Below are 19,806 nucleotides of genomic sequence, written 5' to 3'. Positions count from 1 at the left end.
ATATGAGTCCAATTTAATTCATATTCTATATCATCAAGTTGACTAATCATATCAGATTACATTTATTCCTCATTTTATATATATATACATTAACTTAAAGTAAAAAAACAGTATGAAGGAATTCACTTATACATTCATTCTATAAATGTTTATTACAATTATTAAATATAAACAGGTTCAACTTACCTTAAAAAGAAGGCTTGCAAACTTACAGCAATTGTCATATTAGTAGTAAAACATTTGATGTTACTATCACAGTTTCTATTCAACATTTTGCTGGAAGCCACACCTGGTGCAGAAATTAAAATTAAATGTAACTATTAGCAAGGAAGAGACAAAATTGTTATCATACAGTAGGATTATCTACTTAGAAAATCCAAGGACTGATTTTTTTAAAAAGTCACCAGTTTAGAAAACAAAACAAAGTTTAACCATCCAAGTATACACAAAGCAAAGAAATATTTAAGATGAAAAACAATTAAACTATAGTCTATGTTTTCTTCCTCATGCTGGAACAAATATTAAAGAAGCAGTGACTGCTTATGTTATATCTGATAAAATAAATTTCACAATCAAAATTTGAATGGTAAATAAAGATGAAATTTACATTAAATAATGAAAACCTAGTAGTACTGATTTAGTCATTTTAAAGAACATAATGCCAAAATACATGAAAGAAAAGTAGACAGAAATGTGAGAGCAGGCAGAAATGTATACATACTTCGATAGTTTGTTTCTTATAGAAATAGGTTAATATGGAGACAAAAGGTACTTCTCTAAAATAACATCTGTGTTGTAGAGGATATGTTGGAGGATAATTTCAAAATAATGAAAATTCAAATCTATGCAAGCAAATTTATGTGATGATACCCAAGCAGTACTATAAAGAAAAAAATCATGCTTTAAGTATCTGTATTAGGGATAAGGCGTAAGTAAATGTTTTCTTTTTTTTTTTTAAGGAGTTTGTGGTTAGAATTTAGAAAGAGAACAAAAGAAATCAAAGTGGAATAAGAAAACCAAGCATGAATGACAAAAATTAGAAAAATATATGAAACCATTAATTGGTTCTTACAGATTAAATTGGTAAAATGTCAGCTCAATCGTAAAAGTACAAATTAGTACATTTATAATTGAATAGGAGATATATAAAATAAATCAATTAGATTTGAAAAGAGAGATCTGTCAGCTTGATGCTAAAAATTTAATTACTAGTATCAAAATATCTGGCTCCTTATAATGATATAATATGATAAAACTGACATTTAAAAGAGAATATGTCCAGACTGGTTATGAGAAATAATCCATAAATTGTCAGAAATAACCAATTAAAATGTCATCTGCTTGTGATGGCTGTCCTGAGACTTTTCCAAAGTATCAAATAACAAATCATTTCCATATACTCCCAAAGTATAGAAAATGATAGCAAGATACCCAGTTCCTTTGCTGAAGTAAATGTAATTTTCATTAAAAAAAGTAAAAAGCAATATAATATAAAGACATTTAGGAGATTCTTATTTATGAACATAGATGCAAAAATCCTAATAAAATCTCAGAAAATTGAATAGAGAAATATTTGGAAGAACTGCTAACATAATTCTAGAGTTACAAAGTTCATATAACAGCTGCAGAACACATTACATTAATAAAAAACAATAAAATCGTACATCACTGTAATATACACCAAAAAGGCATCTGAAAAAGTTCAATGTCTATTTCTAATTAAACTTAAAAAAAAACTCTCTAAAAGTATGTTTTAGAAGAAAGAATAATAGAACCCCAGAATATTAGAGCTGTATGGGGCCTCACAAGTGATTAAATTCTAGCCTCATGTTTTATAGATGAAAAACATAGCCAGGGAGATTAAATGACTTACCCAAGGTCACTGAACTTGATGGTAGGTCTTCTGACTACTAGTCTAGCTTGCTATTATCTGTTACTTTTCTTATAAATAGAAACAAGGGTGCTTCCTGTCATTTCTAGTATTTAGCATCATAAAAAAGAAAAGGAAGTAATTGAATCCAATCCATTTACCCCTGCTACTTCATCTCTGGTAAGTAACCAGTTGGTCATCTAGCTTCTGCTTGAATACTTCTAATGTTTGGAGAATCCTTTACTTAGTGGTGGTGGCCATTTTGGAAAGCTGTACTTGAAAGATGGTTTTGTGTACTGAACCAAAAATCTGCCTTTCTGGACCATCCTGGAATTGTCGGACCAGTAGCTTCCAAGGTGGGATGTGTGGAGGTATGCACAAGGCCATCCTTTGAGGTAAGGGAAGAAAATATCTGTGTATATTTATTTTTTATCTTAAAAAGAGAAAATTAGCTTTTTGCTAATATTTAAAATATGGCTTGATATGAGATATCTGACTTGGCCTACATAGCATACCTATCATTTAGCAGGGGTGATATTAAAAACAAAAAATTCTGTGGCTGAAGCACTGACCAATCAGAATGAATGATGGTCACAAGCAGTCTGGTCCAAAATCAGCCCTGCACACTAGATACCTGAGGGAAAACTGGGAATAACTAAATGTAAGTTGATGGTGGTTTGTTTTATTGCAGTTTATCTGTGTGTGGTTAAGTGGATTTAAGGCTTATCAAATGATTCTTGTGAATAACCACAAATTGAAGATAATACAATAAAACAAGCACAAGTGAACAAGTGGAAAATGATAGAGCCTTTTCCTTAACCTCCCACTAATCTGTCCTTTCAAGATAAAGTTACCATTTTAACAATGAGTGAGAAAGTGACAACTTTTCTAAAGGAACTAATTTTATGGAGAGAGTGTTTTGAAAACTAATATTTTGGAGTGTTTTCACCATTAAACAATTGCCAAAAACCAGATATCTATAAAAACGTATTTTTACACACTTAATAGAGATATTCTAACCTATAAAATATTCCAAAAAGGATCATTTCCATGGGTTTAATTTGTTAAAAATATAACACCTTCCTCTTAACATTTAACAACAACTAATTGACATCTGGGAAGATTATTATTGTCAGATGAGACTGAAAAATGAGTATGCTTTAGTAAATCTTCCATTCAGATATCCTTTCAGTTGGAACCCCATATCGCCTTACTATCCTAATGAATAGAAATTCTTGTTATAACCACAAAAGGAAATAAAGTATACCAGTGTAGGAGTGTAGAAATTAATTAAATTAATTTTTTTTTTCTGCAAGATGAAATGACAATACTTAGAAAACAAGTGAATTGACCAAAAAAATACTAGAGGTTAAAAATGAACTTAGCAAAGTTGCTTTCCTAAATACAATTCAAAATAGACTGAGATTGATTGGTATGGAATCATTGATATGATTCCATCACTATGACATTCTGGGAAAGGAGGGAGAACAGATCTATGGTGGTTTAGAAGCTGGGGTGGGGAGATTTACTATGCAAAGGGGCAGGAAGAAACATTTGGGTGAGAGCCTTGATTGCGGTGATGTATATACCTTGTTAGAATTCACAGAACTGTACACTTTATAAAGAAAGGTGAATTTTACTGAATGTAAATTCTCTCTCAATACACTTGAGTTTAAAAAGTGGACTGAGAAAAGGTGATTTCATTCCCAAAGGGGGCAAAAATCAGTATATACGTGGGTGTTCATACGAGCATTATAAAATGAAAAGCACAGTGGAGCAATAAAGGAAGATCCTTAATAGTAAGAGCCTCTTCCTGGTTGGAAAGACCAAAGACAGCCAAGCTGACTTTGGGCACACTAGGGCCGTAGCGCGAGGGAGGACTCGTGGTCGGACTGCGCAGGTGGGTTCCTGCCCGGGGGCGGGGCCTCGGGAGCGCGGGGCCTCGGGAGCCCTGGGCCTACGGAGCGCTGGGCCTCGAGAGCCGGCTGCTGGGGACCCAAGTTCCAAGGTCTGGAGGCCGAGGAGACAGTGAGTGTGGTCCCTCGCTTCCCCGCCCGCCCCCAGGGCAGGCTCTCTGCCCCTAACCCTGCTACCCCCACCGCCCACCATCACCACCCGCTGCGCTCCCGCCTGCCATCCGCCCCTAGACCACCCCTCAGTCCCGGGGCTCCCCTCCCCCATGCGGGCTCAGCGCCCTCGCCTTTAAGCTGCCTTTTCTCCCTCCTGGCAGTGGCCACCACCCGTGACGCTGAGATCTGGAAGGACGTGCAGGTAGGTGCTCGCAGTAGGGCCTATGGCTGCGGTGGAGCCTCAGCTGAGTGGGAGCTTTAGGCCTTTGGAAGCCCGGCCTGGCCCGCCAGGATCCCTGGGGTGGGGCAGGGCCAAGTCCGGGCTTAGAGCTTTGTAGCGAGCAAAGGCTGGCCAGGCCTGGGGGCGCTGTTGGGGGGTTGGTGGGGCGTATGGGCGCCTCCACCCTGAGGACACCAACTCGAACTCTTCTTTTCTCACCCCTCACCCCACCCTTGGACCCTGGGTCAGACCTACTACGGGCAGGTGCTGAAGAAATCAGCAGACCTCCAGACCAATGCGTGTGTCACTGCAGCCAGGCCAGTCCCTAAGCACATCCGGGAAGCCCTGCAGAATGTAAATGAGGAAGTATCCTTGAGGTAAAGTGCCCTGTGCTGCCTCCACGAAGACCCCAGACAGCATCTTTCTCAAAATATAGTGATGCCAGGTCGCTAGGGAATTAACCCGTCTCCTCCAATCCATGGGGCTTGCCTTATCTATTATAAAACTGGTAAAGCACAGCACTGATCGATCATCTTACTGCTCTGTTGAAGAACTTCCAGTGACCCACACATATGCCCCTTTACTCACAGGATACATTCACACTCCTTGGAGCTGACATTCAAGCCTGTCCACGTTGGCCCTCCCTTCCTAACCAACCTTGGCTCCCTCTGATGCACTATGCTACTGTAGCCAGACCTTTCCCTTCCTCCTGCCATCACACTGCCAAGATGATTTCTGCCTGCCCGGCATGAAGTTATCAATCTGGAATGCCTTCCCCCTGCTTTCTTTCTTCCTTTTTTAAAAAATTATTTATTTATTTATTTTTGACTGCATTGGGTCTTCATCCCTACGCGAGGGCTTTCTCTAGTTGTGGCCAGCGGGGGCTACTCTTCGTTGCAGTGCGAGGGTTTCTCACTGCGGTGGCTTCTCTTGTTGCGGAGCACGGGCTCTAGGTGTGCGAGCCTCAGTAGTTGTGGCACACGGGCTCAGTTGCTCTGCGGCATGTGGGATCTTCCCAGACCAGGGCTTGAACCCATGTCCCCTGCATTGGCAGGCAGATTCTTAACCACTGTGCCACTAGGGAAGCCCCCCCCCCCCGCTTTCTACCTTCCAAATCCTACCTATCCAACGCTTCACTGATGTCCTACCTACTTTGTGAAGCCTTCTTTAATCCTTGGGCACCACTTTCCCAAACCACTATAACACTTACTTCCTGTGCCACTCAGTTTGTAAATAAATCATGGAAAATGTTTTCTGTGTTTGCGTTTTATCTCCCTCGTTAAATACACTTAAGGGACGGAATTCTTGTCTTACCTTTCTTCTTCAATAACTAGCAAGTCCTGGACCTGCATAAGATGCTCAGTTAATGCCTAACAAATATTTTAGTTGGTTTATTTGTCTTAGTACCTGGTGCAGTGCCCATCAATTCAATGGTAAACAAAGCAGATAGAGTCCCAGCCTTCATGGAGCTTCCGGTGTAGTGAGGGAGACTAAACATCTAAAAAGAAATTGAATGAATGATGGAAGGAAGGAAAGGAGGGAGGGAAGAAGGAAGGAAAGGAGGGAGGGAAGGAGGAAGGATTTATAAGATTTAATGGTTCCACATCTTCTCGTCTCTAAAGGGAAAAAATGTGTATATATTTTCTATTTCCCAGATATTATGGCTGTGGTCTGGTCATCCCTGAGTGTCTGGAAAACTGCTGGGTTTTGGACCTGGGGAGTGGAAGTGGCTGAGACTGCTATGCACTTAGTCAGCTGGTTGGTGAGAAGGGACATGTTACCGGAATAGACATGACAGAAGGTCAGGTGAGGCAATTATTTCAAGGATAAGGAGGAAAAAATTCTGAAAAGCATTCTTTTAGAGATAAAGTTGTTTCCTTGTGACTCTTCAAGGATAATTTAAGAAGGGTGCTAAATGCAGTGCTCGCTTGTGCCATTACTGCTTCCTGACCTGGAAACCGAGAACTTTGACAATTAGGGGCTTCTCTGGGAGAACAGAGTCAAAGGTTTGATCTGATTTATGAATATCATGATGACTGAATGGAGTTTGATCTTTTCCTTCTTTCTGCCATCTATCCTGAAAGATTTTCTTATTGCGTGAAGAGTTTATTCAAATAAAACCCATGTATCAAACGGGGTTTATGCCCCATTGAGTTGTCCCACTCTGTAGTATATCCTGCATGCGCAGATGAACCTCGTTTACGTACCTAAAACATTCTGGGGGCAGTTCATTCCATTAGTAATAGGAAACTTTAGGAAAAAATTAGTGCATTAAAAAATGTTGATTATCAAATCTATTTTTTTTTCTTCCTTTAGGTAGAAGTGGCTAACAAGTACATTGAATATCACATGGAAAAATATGGCTTCCAGGCACCCAATGTGACTTTTATTCATGGCTACATAGAGAAGTTAGGAGAGGCTGGAATCAAGAATGAGAGTTATGATATTGTTATGTAGGTCTATGTCCTTACTGTTGTGAAGATAGCCCATTTCCTATTGAACACATGAATGTCACCACTTTTTGCTGAATGGATTCTTATTTGGGGGGTTAAACTAAACTTAGCATAACTTAATAAAGGGATGGAGATGGCCTGGGGCCCTTGTGGTCCACCAGCCACAGAACACACTAGCCTGAGAGAGAACGTATTTTAATTTTTTTTTTGGGGGTGCATTGGGTCTTTGTCGCTGTGCACGGGCTTTCTATAGTTGTGTCGAGCAGAGGCTACTCTTCATTGTGGTGTGCTGGCTTCTCACTGCGGTGGCTTCGCTTGTTGCAGAGCATGGGCTCTAGGGACTCGGGCTTCAGTAGTTGTGGCATATAGGCTCTAGAGCACAGGCTCAGTAGTTGTGGCACACAGTTGCTCCATGGCATGTGGGATCTTCCCAGACCAGGAATCGAACCTGTGTCCCCTGCATTGGCAGGCAGATTCTTAACCACTGCACCACCAGGGAAGTCCCGAGAATGTATTTTAAACTTAACCGTGGTTTACGAATGAGCCCAAAAGACCAGCAAGACCAATGAGGCTGCTTATACAATATGTTATCTTCAGTATTATTTTCATGGCAAATTATAGGATTCTGTGTTGCTGTTTTTCCTCTGAGTTGTCAAATCATGCCTTAATAAAGCTGTCTTTGAGGAACTTAGCCTATTTACATGTGGCATAAGAAATGCCTTGTGCAGTAGGCATCTGGTCCCAGGTCATTGTGTTGCACAGTCAACATCAGGGCAGAAACAAATAAGAAGCATGCCTCAAAATTTTTTCTACACACTCAGACTTGCTAACAGTTTATTGAGATTTCAAACACTCTGTCCATCTCCCTTATCTTGGGACAAAGTTGAGTGTGGGGAAGAGAGGAGGGAGGTGGGAAGAATAGTGTAGCTTTGAGAAAATGGTGGGAACCACCTTTAGGTAATCTCCAAAGGATTTGAAGGTGTCTAAGTAGTCTGCAGATGTGCTTGACATTCTGTCTCTTCTTTTTTAGATCCAATTGTGTCATTAACCTTGTACCTGATAAACAGCAAGTGCTGCAGGAGGTATATCGAGTGTTAAAGGTGAGGGGAAGAGGGAGACCAGTGGTCTTTGAACATCAGTGAGAGCACATGGGATATGTCCTGTTCTTGTCCCCTTGAGCTGAGAGCTCAAACTCTCAATTTCTCCATTAAATTAGAAAGAGTGGCAAAATGTGGGAGTGACAGGAATACCCTAGATATGAATTTGTTTTCCTCTAGGTTGCAAAAGGTGATAAATCTGAGAGTCACGATTGTGATTGAATATGTTAAAATTTGCTTTCTTGGCTGTTTTTCCTCCTGCTTGCTGCTGTACATAATCCTAGAATAGCATCTGCAGAGCTGCGGGGACCTTTGGACTGACTACTAAGGTTATTTTGAATATACGTTCCTAGCATGGACAGTGTTTCTCAGGGATCCTTATTTTGTATCCATCAGGGCTCCAGATCTTTGGGAAGTTAAGGAAGATGGATCTTTTCCATTAACTAGTCTCTTAAAGGAAAACTTGCAGGAGCTCCACACCCTCTATATGTATCATGAGATGTATCTCTTCATGACAGAAGATAGAAGATTATGAGATTCTTGGTTTTATAGGGCTGTTTTAGAGATCAAATAAGAATATCAATGTAGAAATGATTTAACAATGTCTTAGTGAGTAGGCCATTGTATAGACCAGCTCACTGTTTTCACCAGGGTGTATGTGTAGAAGGTAGAGACATTACTATAGAATCTAGATGTCCATGCTCTTGAAATTAGTTGAATAAAATCTTAAAATTCCTGATCACTCATATGCCTCAGATTTTAAGGACAATGTTTTAAAAAGATAATGTGTTATTATAAAAATAAATAACATTACAAAAGTTATATAATTTTTAAGGGAGAAGAGTTTATGAATACCGTTTACTTCTGTTAGTTCTGTAACAACCTGGGGTTGCTTTTGCTTCAGATTGGTTAAGCTTGGAAAGTTATTTTATTACCTGTTGAGTGAGGCACTGAAAACAAATCTTGGCAGTTGGCTATGATTATAACTAGGGAGGCAGCTAGTAGTTATTTGTCCAAAAAGGGTCAGCTCAAGAACTTCGGTTGTTTTTTTAAAACTTGATTTTAGCCCCTCATTCCTTTGCTATCTGGGACTAATGTAATCTTTAACCTTGTTTGGATTAATTCTGCTGTTTCAGCACGGTGGGGAGCTATATTTCAGTGACGTCTATGCTAGCCTTGAATTGCCAGAAGAAGTCAGGACACACAAAGTTTTAAGGGGTAGGTTTTTGTGTTTTATTTTGTTTTGAGGCAGATACTTGTCCAAGTACAGAGTTCCATCCTGCCAATATCCAGGATGAGGCTTTGTGATGTGGGAACATGGGATTAGTTCAGGAGGCTTAGGTTCTGTTCCTCCTCTGACACTCAAATCTGGTATGACCTTGGACAATTTAATTAATCTCTTTGAGTCGTGTGTTCTGTACTGTAAACTATAGGTAATAATTCAGTCTGCCTTAGAGGGCTGTTATGAAGATTAAATGGGATAATGAATGTGAAAAATTCTTAAAAGCTCTAGTGTGGAAATGACGGCAGCTGCTCCAGAGTTGATGCTGCCTCCTTAATTTCCCATGTTCTCATCATTATTGTGTTGTCGATTCCTTTACTGTCATTTTCATGGAGTCTCTGGACGTTGAGGAGATAAATGCATGTGTTTGGTCAGTCTGGTTATGAAATCAAAAGTTCTTAACTTTTAAAATAAATTATGTTAACTTTTTTCTTATTATACAAGAAGAAATGGATATTGTTAAAAAGCTGGAAAATAGGGAATTCCCTAGTGGTCCAGTGGTTAGGACTCCGCAGGGGGCCCGGGTTCAATTTCTGGTCGGGGAACTAAGATCCCGAAAGCCGTGTGGTGCAGCCAAAAAAAAAAAAAAAGTTGGAAAATACAAAAAAAAAGTTACTACTAAGCACATAACCCAGTAATAACCTCTTTTAATAGCTTAGTATACACACTTTTAGGGTTTTGTTTTCCTGTGGGTGTGTATAATAATATTGGGAGTATGCTGCATATAGAATTTAGTATTCTAATTTTATTTAGCATATTTCCTAAACCTAAAACTTAAAAAAAATTTAGATGTTTGTATTATGCAACTGTATTGTACAGCTGTACCATAACTTATTTGACCATTTCTCTATTGGTGATGATTTAGATTATTTCTAATTTGTTGATGTAATAAATTTAAAAACTGTAAAATGCCTTATGAACATTAATAGTAATTACTGTTCTAGTAGCAGATCATTATGAGATTAATCTGGAACTAAGAGGCAGTTTTGGAATTTTTCTTGTATGTTTTTTTACATAGAGTGCTTTTCAGAATGTGACCTAATACATACATGAATATTATGATTGATAGAACCAATATATTAGTGACTGTCCTGAACAATGGTTCCCAGAGACCATTAGCTAGCATATCTGGTTTCAACCATGACTTTCTATACCTTGGGGGACCCTCAGGTCCTTCTTCTATTTTTCTAGAACCTATGCTTTAAGTAATACCATAGCCTAATCAATTATACAGAAGAATAATTCCCTTAATACCTAGTTGTATTGGTTGATCTGTGATTTTTCTTGTTTTTAGGTGAGTGCCTGGGTGGTGCTTTGTACTGGAAGGACCTTGCTATCCTTGCCCAAAAAATTGGGTTCTGCCCTCCACGTTTGGTCACTGCCAATTTAATTACAGTTCAGAACAAGGAACTAGAAAACATGATCTGTAAGAAACAGCAGTAGGGACTGTTATAACTGCACCCTGAATGGTTCAAATTTGGTGATTATCAAGTGTCTCCTGAGTGAGTCTCACTGAAGGAGACTTTTGTCGTCTGGAAATCTCCATCTTGTCTCCTGTTTAATGGCAACCTCCCAAAGTTTGGCATTTAATAAAGCACTTTGAAGTTATACAGTAAATAGAGTGATGGGCCCATAAAGATAATTGATGGCATGCAAAGAAGAAATCGTCTTTATAATATTAAGCCTTCATCTGCTGAGCAAACCAATAGCCGTTGGAGTGCTGGAGATGAACCATGAGTATATTCTGTTTTTAGGTGACTGCCGTTTTGTTTCTGCTACATTTCGCCTTTTCAAACTCCCTAAGACAGGACCAACCAAAAGATGCCAGGTTATTTACAATGGAGGAATCACAAGACACGAAAAAGAACTAATATTTGATGCAAATTTCACATTTAAGGTAAATAAAGATTTCCGTGACTTCCAGCATTCTTCCTATTCTTCCCTTTGCTCCAGGAGCCTTTTCTTAACCTTCCATTGCTTCTCACTTTTCTGGTCTTGGTGTACGTGCGTTTGTCTATATATATACACACACATATACATATACGTATATACATATTTGCTGAACCATTGAAAAGTAAGTTGCAGATATCATGACGTTTTACCTTTAAAGAGTTCAGCATGCATCTCCTAAGAATAAAATATTCTCCTACATAACCAAATACCATTGTGACTTCTAAAAAACTTTTCTATGAGAAACGTCATTCAGACATCAGATTAATGGAATTATAGAGAAAGGATGGAAAAATAGGAGAGGACTGCATAACAGTATTTCAGTTGTTTAATTGTATTGTGGAATTAAGGATTGTTAGTGTTTAATGATGACATTGACATTTCTACTACTCTTTTTAGAGTAGGTTTTGTTTTCTCAAAACAGAGATGTACAGCCTTTGGAATTAGATACCTGGTTTCAAATTCTGGCTCTGTTATTTATTTATTACTCAGGTAAACTTGAATGTGCCACCAAAATTGTTTGAGATACAATTTGCTCCACTGTAAAAGTAGGGATAATAATACCTACAGGGCAGAATTTCTGTAAAGATTAGCAATAATATAGCAAAACATTGGTACTGGGAACTCAGTAAATAGAAGATACAGTCATTATTTGCTCCAAAGGTGGAAGAACTTTACTGTTTCCTTCATCTGATTTTTTTGTCTAGAGAGCATTTTCAAATTTCTAAAATACGCCCTGGTGCAGCAGAGCCATTAATGCTTTTTCACTGATACACTGCCACTTGCCTGCTTCATTAGGTTCACAGGATCAGAGTGGGAAGGGCCTTTGAAATCATTACTCTGGTCTACTGGCTTTCAAAACATTTCTAATAGCAGAATTATTTTTTATTGAGATATAATTGACATATAACATTATATTAGTTTCAGGTATACAACATAATGATTTAATACTTGTATGTATTGTAAAATGATCACCACAGTAAGTCTAGTTAATGTCCATTACCACACATATTTACAAATTGTTTTTTCTTGTGATGAGAACTTTTAAGGTTCACTTTCTCAGCAACTTTCAAATATATAATACACTATTATTAACTAAAGTCACTATGCTGTACATTATATCCTCATGAGTTATTTATTTTATAACTGAGAGTTTGTATCTTTTGATCCACTTTAGCCATTTCGCCCACTCTCCAACCCCCCCAGAATTATTTCTTTCAGCAAAATTTTAGTTAAAAGACCGATACTTACTATGTGTCCGTCATTGCTTTATATAACCCCAGTATCTGAAGGGATACAAGCAGAGTTTATCTGATAGGAGCAGGGATTGGACAGCTCAGAATCTCCTGTGTTCGCTCCTGGTTCCCAAGGCGTAGACCCTTTACACCCCTCCCAGGCACCCTGGAACGCAAGGAAATACACTTTAAAAGCCACTAGTCCAAAGCCCTCATTTTAGCAATGAATAAGGTGAAACTCAGAGAGCAGTGGTTTTCTACATTTGCCTCTGAGCAGAGACTAGACACTGGAGCCACGAGTGCCCTTTTTTTTGCACTGTCACCAAAGGAAAACTGATAACGACACTGGTCAGTTCCATGTGAAAATAAGCATGAAGCTAGCAGCAGGGTCTGAACATGAGAAAATACTTATGTCAAAAGGTGTGGTCTCCTTATTTTGAGATACTGCTCATTAGTAGAACTTCAGGGTGTTTTTCTTCTATTGAGACAAAAGAGGCATCTCTAAGAATGTGTTTTTCATGCTACCCTTCAGAAAGATGAAACTGTTGAAGTGGACGAAGAAACAGCAGCTATCCTGAAGAATTCACGATTTGCCCAAGATTTTCTGATCAGGCCAATTGGAGAGAAGTTGACGACATGTGGAGGCTATACTGCTCTTGAAGCAAAGGTTTGCTCGGCTTTCAATTCCCTAACCTCAAACAGAGAACCATTTAAAAAATCGTTATGGTCACCACAGACTGCTAAAGCAAAAAACAGAGCATTGTTCTTTTAGTTGGCCATCATAACTTATTTCTAGCATTTTTGTACCTATAAAATGATTTACCTTCATAACTTCATTTTCCTGGACTTCCCTGGTGGCAGAGTGGTTAAGAATCCGCCTGCCAATGCAGGGGACACGGGTTCGAGCCCTGGTCCGGGGAGATCCCACATGCCGCCGAGCAGCTAAGCCTGTGTGCCACAACTACTGAGCCTGTGCTCTAGAGCCCGCGAGCCACAACTACTGAAGCCCGTGCGCCTGGAGCCCATGCTCCACAGCAAGAGAAGCCACCGCAATGAGAAGCCCGAGCACCACAACGAAGAGTAGCCCCCGCTCACTTTTTTTTCTTTTAATAAATTAAAAGAAAAGAAAGGAGAAAGAAACCATAAAGGAAACGACTACATAAAAATTGAAAACATCTATTCAGGAAAAAAAAAGCAAATAAAAAGATAAATGAGAGAAAATATTTGCAAAATATAATAGTCTCCTATAGAGCAATCAAAAATGAATATCACTCTAATAGAAAATGGTTAAAGGAATTATTATAGGAAGTTCACAATGCTCTATGTGAACATTATAAATTTACTTATGTTTTCTTTTAGTACTTTTTAAAAATGAAATAAAATTCATGTAACATAAAATTCATTATTTTAACCATTTTAACATGTACAATTTAGCAGCTTTTAGTATATTTATAAGGTTGTGCAACTATTACCACTATCTAGTGCCAGAAAACTTTCATCACCTGCAAAAGAAATCCCATGCCCATTAAGCCGTAATTCCCCAATCTCCCCCTCTCCCACCCCTGGCAATAACTAATCTGCTTTCTGTCTCTGGATTTGCTTATTCTGGACATTTCATGTAAGTGGAATCATACACTACGTGGCCTTTTTTGTCTGGCTTCTTTTACTTAATATAATATTTTAAAGGTTTATCCATATAGCAGTATTTCATTCCTTTTTATGGCTGAACAGTAGTCCCTTGTATTAGGGACTAAAAATGAGGCTAGACCTCTTTTTTTTTTTTTTTATCCATTCATCAGTTGATAGACATTTAGGTTGTTTCCACTTTTTGGCTATTGTGAGTAGTGTTGCTGTGAACATGCCTGTGTATGTGCTTCATGTACTTGTTTGAGTAGTTATTTTCAATTCTTTTGGGTCTATATCTAGGAGTGGAATTGTTGGGTCATATGGCAATTCTCCATTTAAGTTTTTGGAAAGCCACCAAACTGTGTTCTACAGTGGCTGCACCATTTTACATTCCTACCAGCAGTGTACAAGGGTTCCAGTTTCTCTACATCCTTGCCAACACTTGTTATTTTCTGTTCTGTTTTGATTGTAGCCATCTTAGTGTGAAGTGGTACCTCACTGTGGTTTTGATTTGCATTTCCCTAATGACTAATGAGGTTAAGCATCTTCTCATGTGCTTGTTAACTGTATAATTTCTTGAGCATTTGTATATTTTCTCTAGAGAACTGTCTTGTCCTTTGCCTGTTTTTAAATTGGGTAGTTTGTCTTTTTGTTGCAGAGTTGTAAGCGTTCTTTATATATTCTGGATACTAGACCCTTATCACGTACATGATTTGCAAAAACATCTCCCATTCTGTGTGTTATCTTTTTATTCTCTTGATAGTGTCTTTTGATACATAAAAGGTTTTATTTTGATGAAGTCCAGTTAGTTTTTCTTTGCTCGTGCTTTGGGTATCATCGCTAAGAATCTATTACTTAATCCAAGGTCATGAAGATTCTTCTAGTACTTCCATGGTTTGTTTTTCACATTTAAATTTTTACTCCATCTGGAATTTATTTTTTTAATGCTAAATTCCTCTTTTTAAATTAATTTATTCATTTACTTTTTATTTTTGGCTGTCTCAGGTCTTAGTTGTTGCATGCGGGATATTCCTTGCGGCACCTGGGCTCTTCGTTATGGCGTGCTGGCTCCTCTGTAGTTGTGGCATTTGGGTTTTTTCTCTCTAGTTGTGACGTGTGGGTTTTCTCTCTCTTGTTGTGGCGCACAGGCTCCAGAGCACGTGGGCTCTGTAGTTTGCAGCACGCAGGCTCTCTAATTGAGGTATGCGGGCTTAGTTGCCCCACGGCATGTGGAATCTTAGTTCCCTGACCAGGGATGGAACCTGTATTGGAAGGTGGAAGGTGGATTCTTTACCACTGGACCACCAGGGAAGTCCTTAGAATTTGTTTTAACATAAATATTCAGGTAGAGTGTCGCTATTTTTCTGAATATTAGCTAGTCAAATTTTCCTGTTTATTAATTCATTGCTCTGCTGTTTTGGAATGCTAATTTCTATCATATCTAATTTCTTAAATGTATATTTGAGCCAGTATTCCAGCATATTCGAAAATGAATATTTTCTAAAATGTCTTAGATTCATATTTAGAATTATTCTAGTAACTGAAATACTGGTGTAGCAATTTTTTTTTTTTTTTTTTGCGGTACGCGGGCCTCTCACTATTGTGGCCTCTCCTGTTGCGGAGCACAGGCTCCGGACGCGCAGGCTCAGCGGCCATGGCTCACGGGCCTAGCCACTCCGCGGCATGTGGGATCTTCCCGGACCGGGGCACAAACCCATGTCCCCTGCATTGGCAGGCGGACTCTCAACCACTGCGCCACCAGGGAAGCCCTGGTGTAGCATTTTTTAAAGCATTTTATCACAATTTATCTCAGGTCATCTCTCACAACTTCCCTGTGAGGAGGGCAGATAGGTAGTTTTAACAGATATTAGCATCTCTCTTCCTCTTATTTATTTTTACCTTTTCCCCATTCATGCTATCATAATTATTTTATTAATCCATTCATTATTTTATAGTATTTTATTATTTAGAACAGGCTTAGTGATGGATTTCAAGTCTCTTTTGTCTGATAGAACTTCCTTTTTAAAAAAAATTTATTTTATTTATTTATTTTTGGTTCTGTTGGGTCTTCGTTGCTGCACCCATGCTTTCTCTAGTTGCAGTGAGTGGGGGCTACTCTTCATTGCGGTGCGTGGGCTTCTCATTGCGGTGGCTTCTCTTGTTGCGGAGTGTGGGCTCTAGGCACGTGGGCTTCAGTAGTTGTGGCTCGCAGGCTCTGGAGCTCAGGCTCAGTAGTTGTGGCACACGGGCTTAGTTGCTCCGTGGCATGTGGGATCTTCCTGGACCAGGGCTTGAATCCGTGTCCTCTGCATTGGCAAGTGGATTCTTAACCACTGCACCACCAGGAAAGCTCCTCTGATAGAACTTCTAACATTCACCAAAGTCATTACAGTGATGCACCTCAAGGCACTGGATGTTGGAAGCCCAGGGAAATAAGCTACTGATCTTGCTGGGGCAGGGTGGTGGCACAGCATGGAGTTTAAGTACACAGGTCTTGGAGTCAGATAGACTAGGTTCAGATCTTGGCTCTGCCAATTATGTGTGATCTCGGATACCTTACCTAACCTCCCTAAACCCTCAGTTTCCTCATGTGTAATGGGGAGGTAATAATCCCTTTTTTCCTCAGGTTGTGAGAATCAAATGGAATGATACATGTAAATGTTGGCCAATGCCTGGCAAATAATACATACTTAAGAAATAGAGGTGGTTATGGTTATGGACTTGTATTTGTTAATATTCTTGGTCCCTTGGAACCGTGTTCTACGTATTTGAGTTCTGACCATCTTTGCAGGATTCTTTTATCATTCTCTCATAAACCCTTTCTCCTGAGCTCAGAATTTCTGTAATCTTTTCTCCATGAATTTTACTTTCTGTTGTTTATATTTCATAGAAATTTTGGATACATGGGGCACACATTGATACACAAGTAACTCTTGTGCCTTTTCCTCCCTCCCCTTTTGTTACCTCACAAGCAGTCTTTTTTTTTTTTTTTTTGGCCACACTGGGCAGCTTGTGGGATCCTAAGTTCCCCAACCAGGGACTGAAGCCGGGGCCCTGGCAGTGAAAGTGCTGAGTCCTAACCAGTGGACCTCCAGGGAATTCCCAAGTAGTCTTTTTTTTCTTTTAAACATCTTTATTGGAGTATAATTGCTTTACAATGGTGTGTTAGTTTCTGCTTTATAACAAAGTGAATCAGTTATACATATACATATATCCCCATATCTCTTCCCTCTTGCGTCTCCCTCCCTCCCACCCCCCCATCCCACCCCTCTAGGTGGTCACAAAGCACCGAGCTGATCTCCCTATGCTATGCGGCTGCTTCCCACTAGCTATCTATTTTACGTTTGGTAGTGTATATATGTCCATGCCACTCTCTCAGTTTAAGAGTAAAGCTTATTGGGAATTCCCTAGTGGCCTAGTGGTTAGGATTCCAGGCTTTCATTGCCGTGGCCCAGGTTCAGTCCCTGGTTGGGGAACTGAGATCCTGCAAGCCAGATCACTCTCCAAAATGGTAAATTTGTGGTTGAGGAAGTTCAGTTGGAGACAAGAATCCTGGGGCCCAAAAAACCTGGTATGTTCTTGTTTGGCCACTATTACCAGCATGAATCAAGTCCAAGCTAAGTGTAGAAGCCACCTCTAGAGGTAAAGAGTGATTTTCTTTCTTTGCTTTATTCAGTTCTTGAGCACTCTGCTATTGTCAACTCTTCTGTGTTTCTAAGGAGGTAACTTTTGGGGGGAAAGTAGAAAAAACTTGAATTCTGACTTTTCAGTCCATTACATTTCATGAATGTGTTATTGGTCTTTTGAAATTCTTGGTATTTCACTGATAACAAAATCTTGCTGGTCAGAATCAATGTTTATCTTGAAATATTTTCATCATTCTAATTCTCCTGTACCTGGTTTCCTGAATCCTGGCTCTAAAAGATGTCAGAAAATTAGTTACAAGTAAAGGGAGTCTTTTCCCCAGCCAAAGCACTTCCACTGCACTCTGGCTGGGAAACTGTAGTTAAATGAGTTTGCTTCTGCAGGAGATGATTTTCTACTAGCATAGCTCTCCTAGCTAGCAGCACCTCATGTGCAGGAGGGTTCTTGACCTCAGGCTGGAATGCAACATTCTACATGTTTGAACTGGTTTATCAGAACAATCTCCCATCTGTCCTAGCTTATTTCTTTCAGCCTGTGGTTGTGCCATTGTCTTGCCATCAGCTCCACGTTTCTGAAATGGGAATAATTGACACTGAAGGAAGATTTAAAGAATGAAACAAGTGTGTGTCCTAGAAATATAACCTTGTGCTCTCGGGGGAGGACATTCTTATCTTTTTTATGGAGGACCTTAATGATAGATTCCTGAGTACCGTAAGCAGGCGGCATGTAGGGAATTGCTTGTATTTCTGTTTTACTATCAGTTACTGCAATAGAGGAATGAAAGTACTGCTTGTTACTGAGGGTTGACTCGATAATGACTGTTTTTGAGAGCCCTTTTTTTCTTCTTCTCCTCCTCCTCCTTTTTTAATCCTGAGAAGGAAAATGTATTTTTGCTATTTAAAAGAATTATGTTATTAAAACACTGCAGCATCTGAAATGATGCAAATAGGAGGTGTGCTATGTACTGTCTTGTTCCAGTTAACAGTCGTGGTAGTAATCACATGGCAACAGTAGTAATAGTATAGAGGACCTAGCCTTTATCGAACAGTTAATATGTTGAAGGCACCACGTCATTTACTCTTCACAATACCCCTTATCTTCATTTTACAGATGAAGAAACAGGCTCAGAGAGATTAATTTGCTAATCCAAGGTCACGCAGCTAGAAAGCAGTGAATCTGAACCCACATCTGATTCTAGAGCTGACATTCTTCTTATTTATTTATTTTTGGCTCAGTAGTTGTGGCATGTGGGCTTAGTCGCTCCACAGTATGTGGGATCTTCCTGGACCAGGGCTCAAACCCACGTCCCCTGCGTTGGCAGGCGGAGTCTTAACCACTGCGCCATCAGGGAAGCCCCTAGAGCTGACATTCTTAACCAGTATGCTGCACTACCTCTCCGTATCTATACTGTTCATAGAAGCACAAGATGTTGGTGCTGGAAAGGACTGCTTGTCAAGGTGTCCCACCTTTTATTTCTTTCAAGTCTTGAGAGCTTCTGGGGCTGAAAGCATGCATTTGGAAGTGATATTGATATCACTTGTACACCCTTCTATTTGCAGTGACCGCCAATAAATAATGAGTGTAAATTCATGTTTAATGAGTTCACCTTCATTATTTAAGGTGGCTTGTTCATATTCTTGACTTCCAACCTTTTTGCCTGGTTTTTCTCTGACCCCCTTGGCACTGCTGGTGGAGGTATCTCATTTGAAGATGAAAGGAGGAAAAATAAAGAGTGCCGTCTTATCTTTTGAAAATTCCACTTACTCTGCCCTGAAATCTTGCTGGTTGTGGTTGGCAATCTCAACATCTGAACATCAGCAACTGCTAATGAGGGTCCTGGTATCTGGGTCTTACCTCCTTCTCTTGCACACATTTCTAGAAATTAAAGTAAGAGAAGGGAAGAAGTTTCAGCATTTCAGTAGCTCAGTTCCAAAAAGGTAAAAGGCACAAACAAATGGGAATCCCACAAAACGAAACAAAGCAGAATCAACTCTCTTGGCCCCAAAGGGAACACCTTTCCAAAGCTGTAAATGAAGTTTACCTTGAAAGTAGTGATAACTTGATTAGAAACTTCAGGAAAAGACAGCTACCTTTATAAGTTAGTGACTGATGCTACTCCCAGGACCTCACAGAATTGTAAAATTTTATCCTCCTTCTAGGTAAATCAGCCTAAGTCGAACTGAAATGTTCGTGTTTGGGTCTGTTGAAACACCTTTAACTTGTCCTTTCATTTTGGTTTGTCTTTTGACAGGATATAATAAAAGATCCATTCAAGCTTGCAGAAGGGTCTGACAATGCGAAGTCCAGAAGTCCCCCTGAAGCTGCCAGCGGCTGCTGAGGCACAGAGAAGTGCTGCTAA

At 39.5% G+C, this 19,806-nt stretch overlaps 1 protein-coding gene across 1 annotated transcript; it reads left to right on the top strand.

The window, feature by feature from the left end:
* Window positions 1-3,829: 3,829 nt before the first annotated feature.
* AS3MT (arsenite methyltransferase) lies at window positions 3,830-19,806 on the top strand. The gene is given in 11 exon segments (XM_030865500.2): window positions 3,830-3,898; window positions 4,101-4,141; window positions 4,409-4,536; window positions 5,815-5,965; window positions 6,476-6,612; window positions 7,643-7,712; window positions 8,846-8,927; window positions 10,286-10,417; window positions 10,746-10,888; window positions 12,709-12,843; window positions 19,699-19,806. Coding segments are annotated over 11 exon segments (1,128 nt in total). The 5' UTR covers window positions 3,830-3,897.

Source organism: Globicephala melas, chromosome 16 (genome assembly GCF_963455315.2).
Source record: "Globicephala melas chromosome 16, mGloMel1.2, whole genome shotgun sequence".
Classification (NCBI taxonomy): domain Eukaryota; kingdom Metazoa; phylum Chordata; class Mammalia; order Artiodactyla; family Delphinidae; genus Globicephala; species Globicephala melas.
This window is presented reverse-complemented; position numbering and strand designations above follow the sequence as displayed.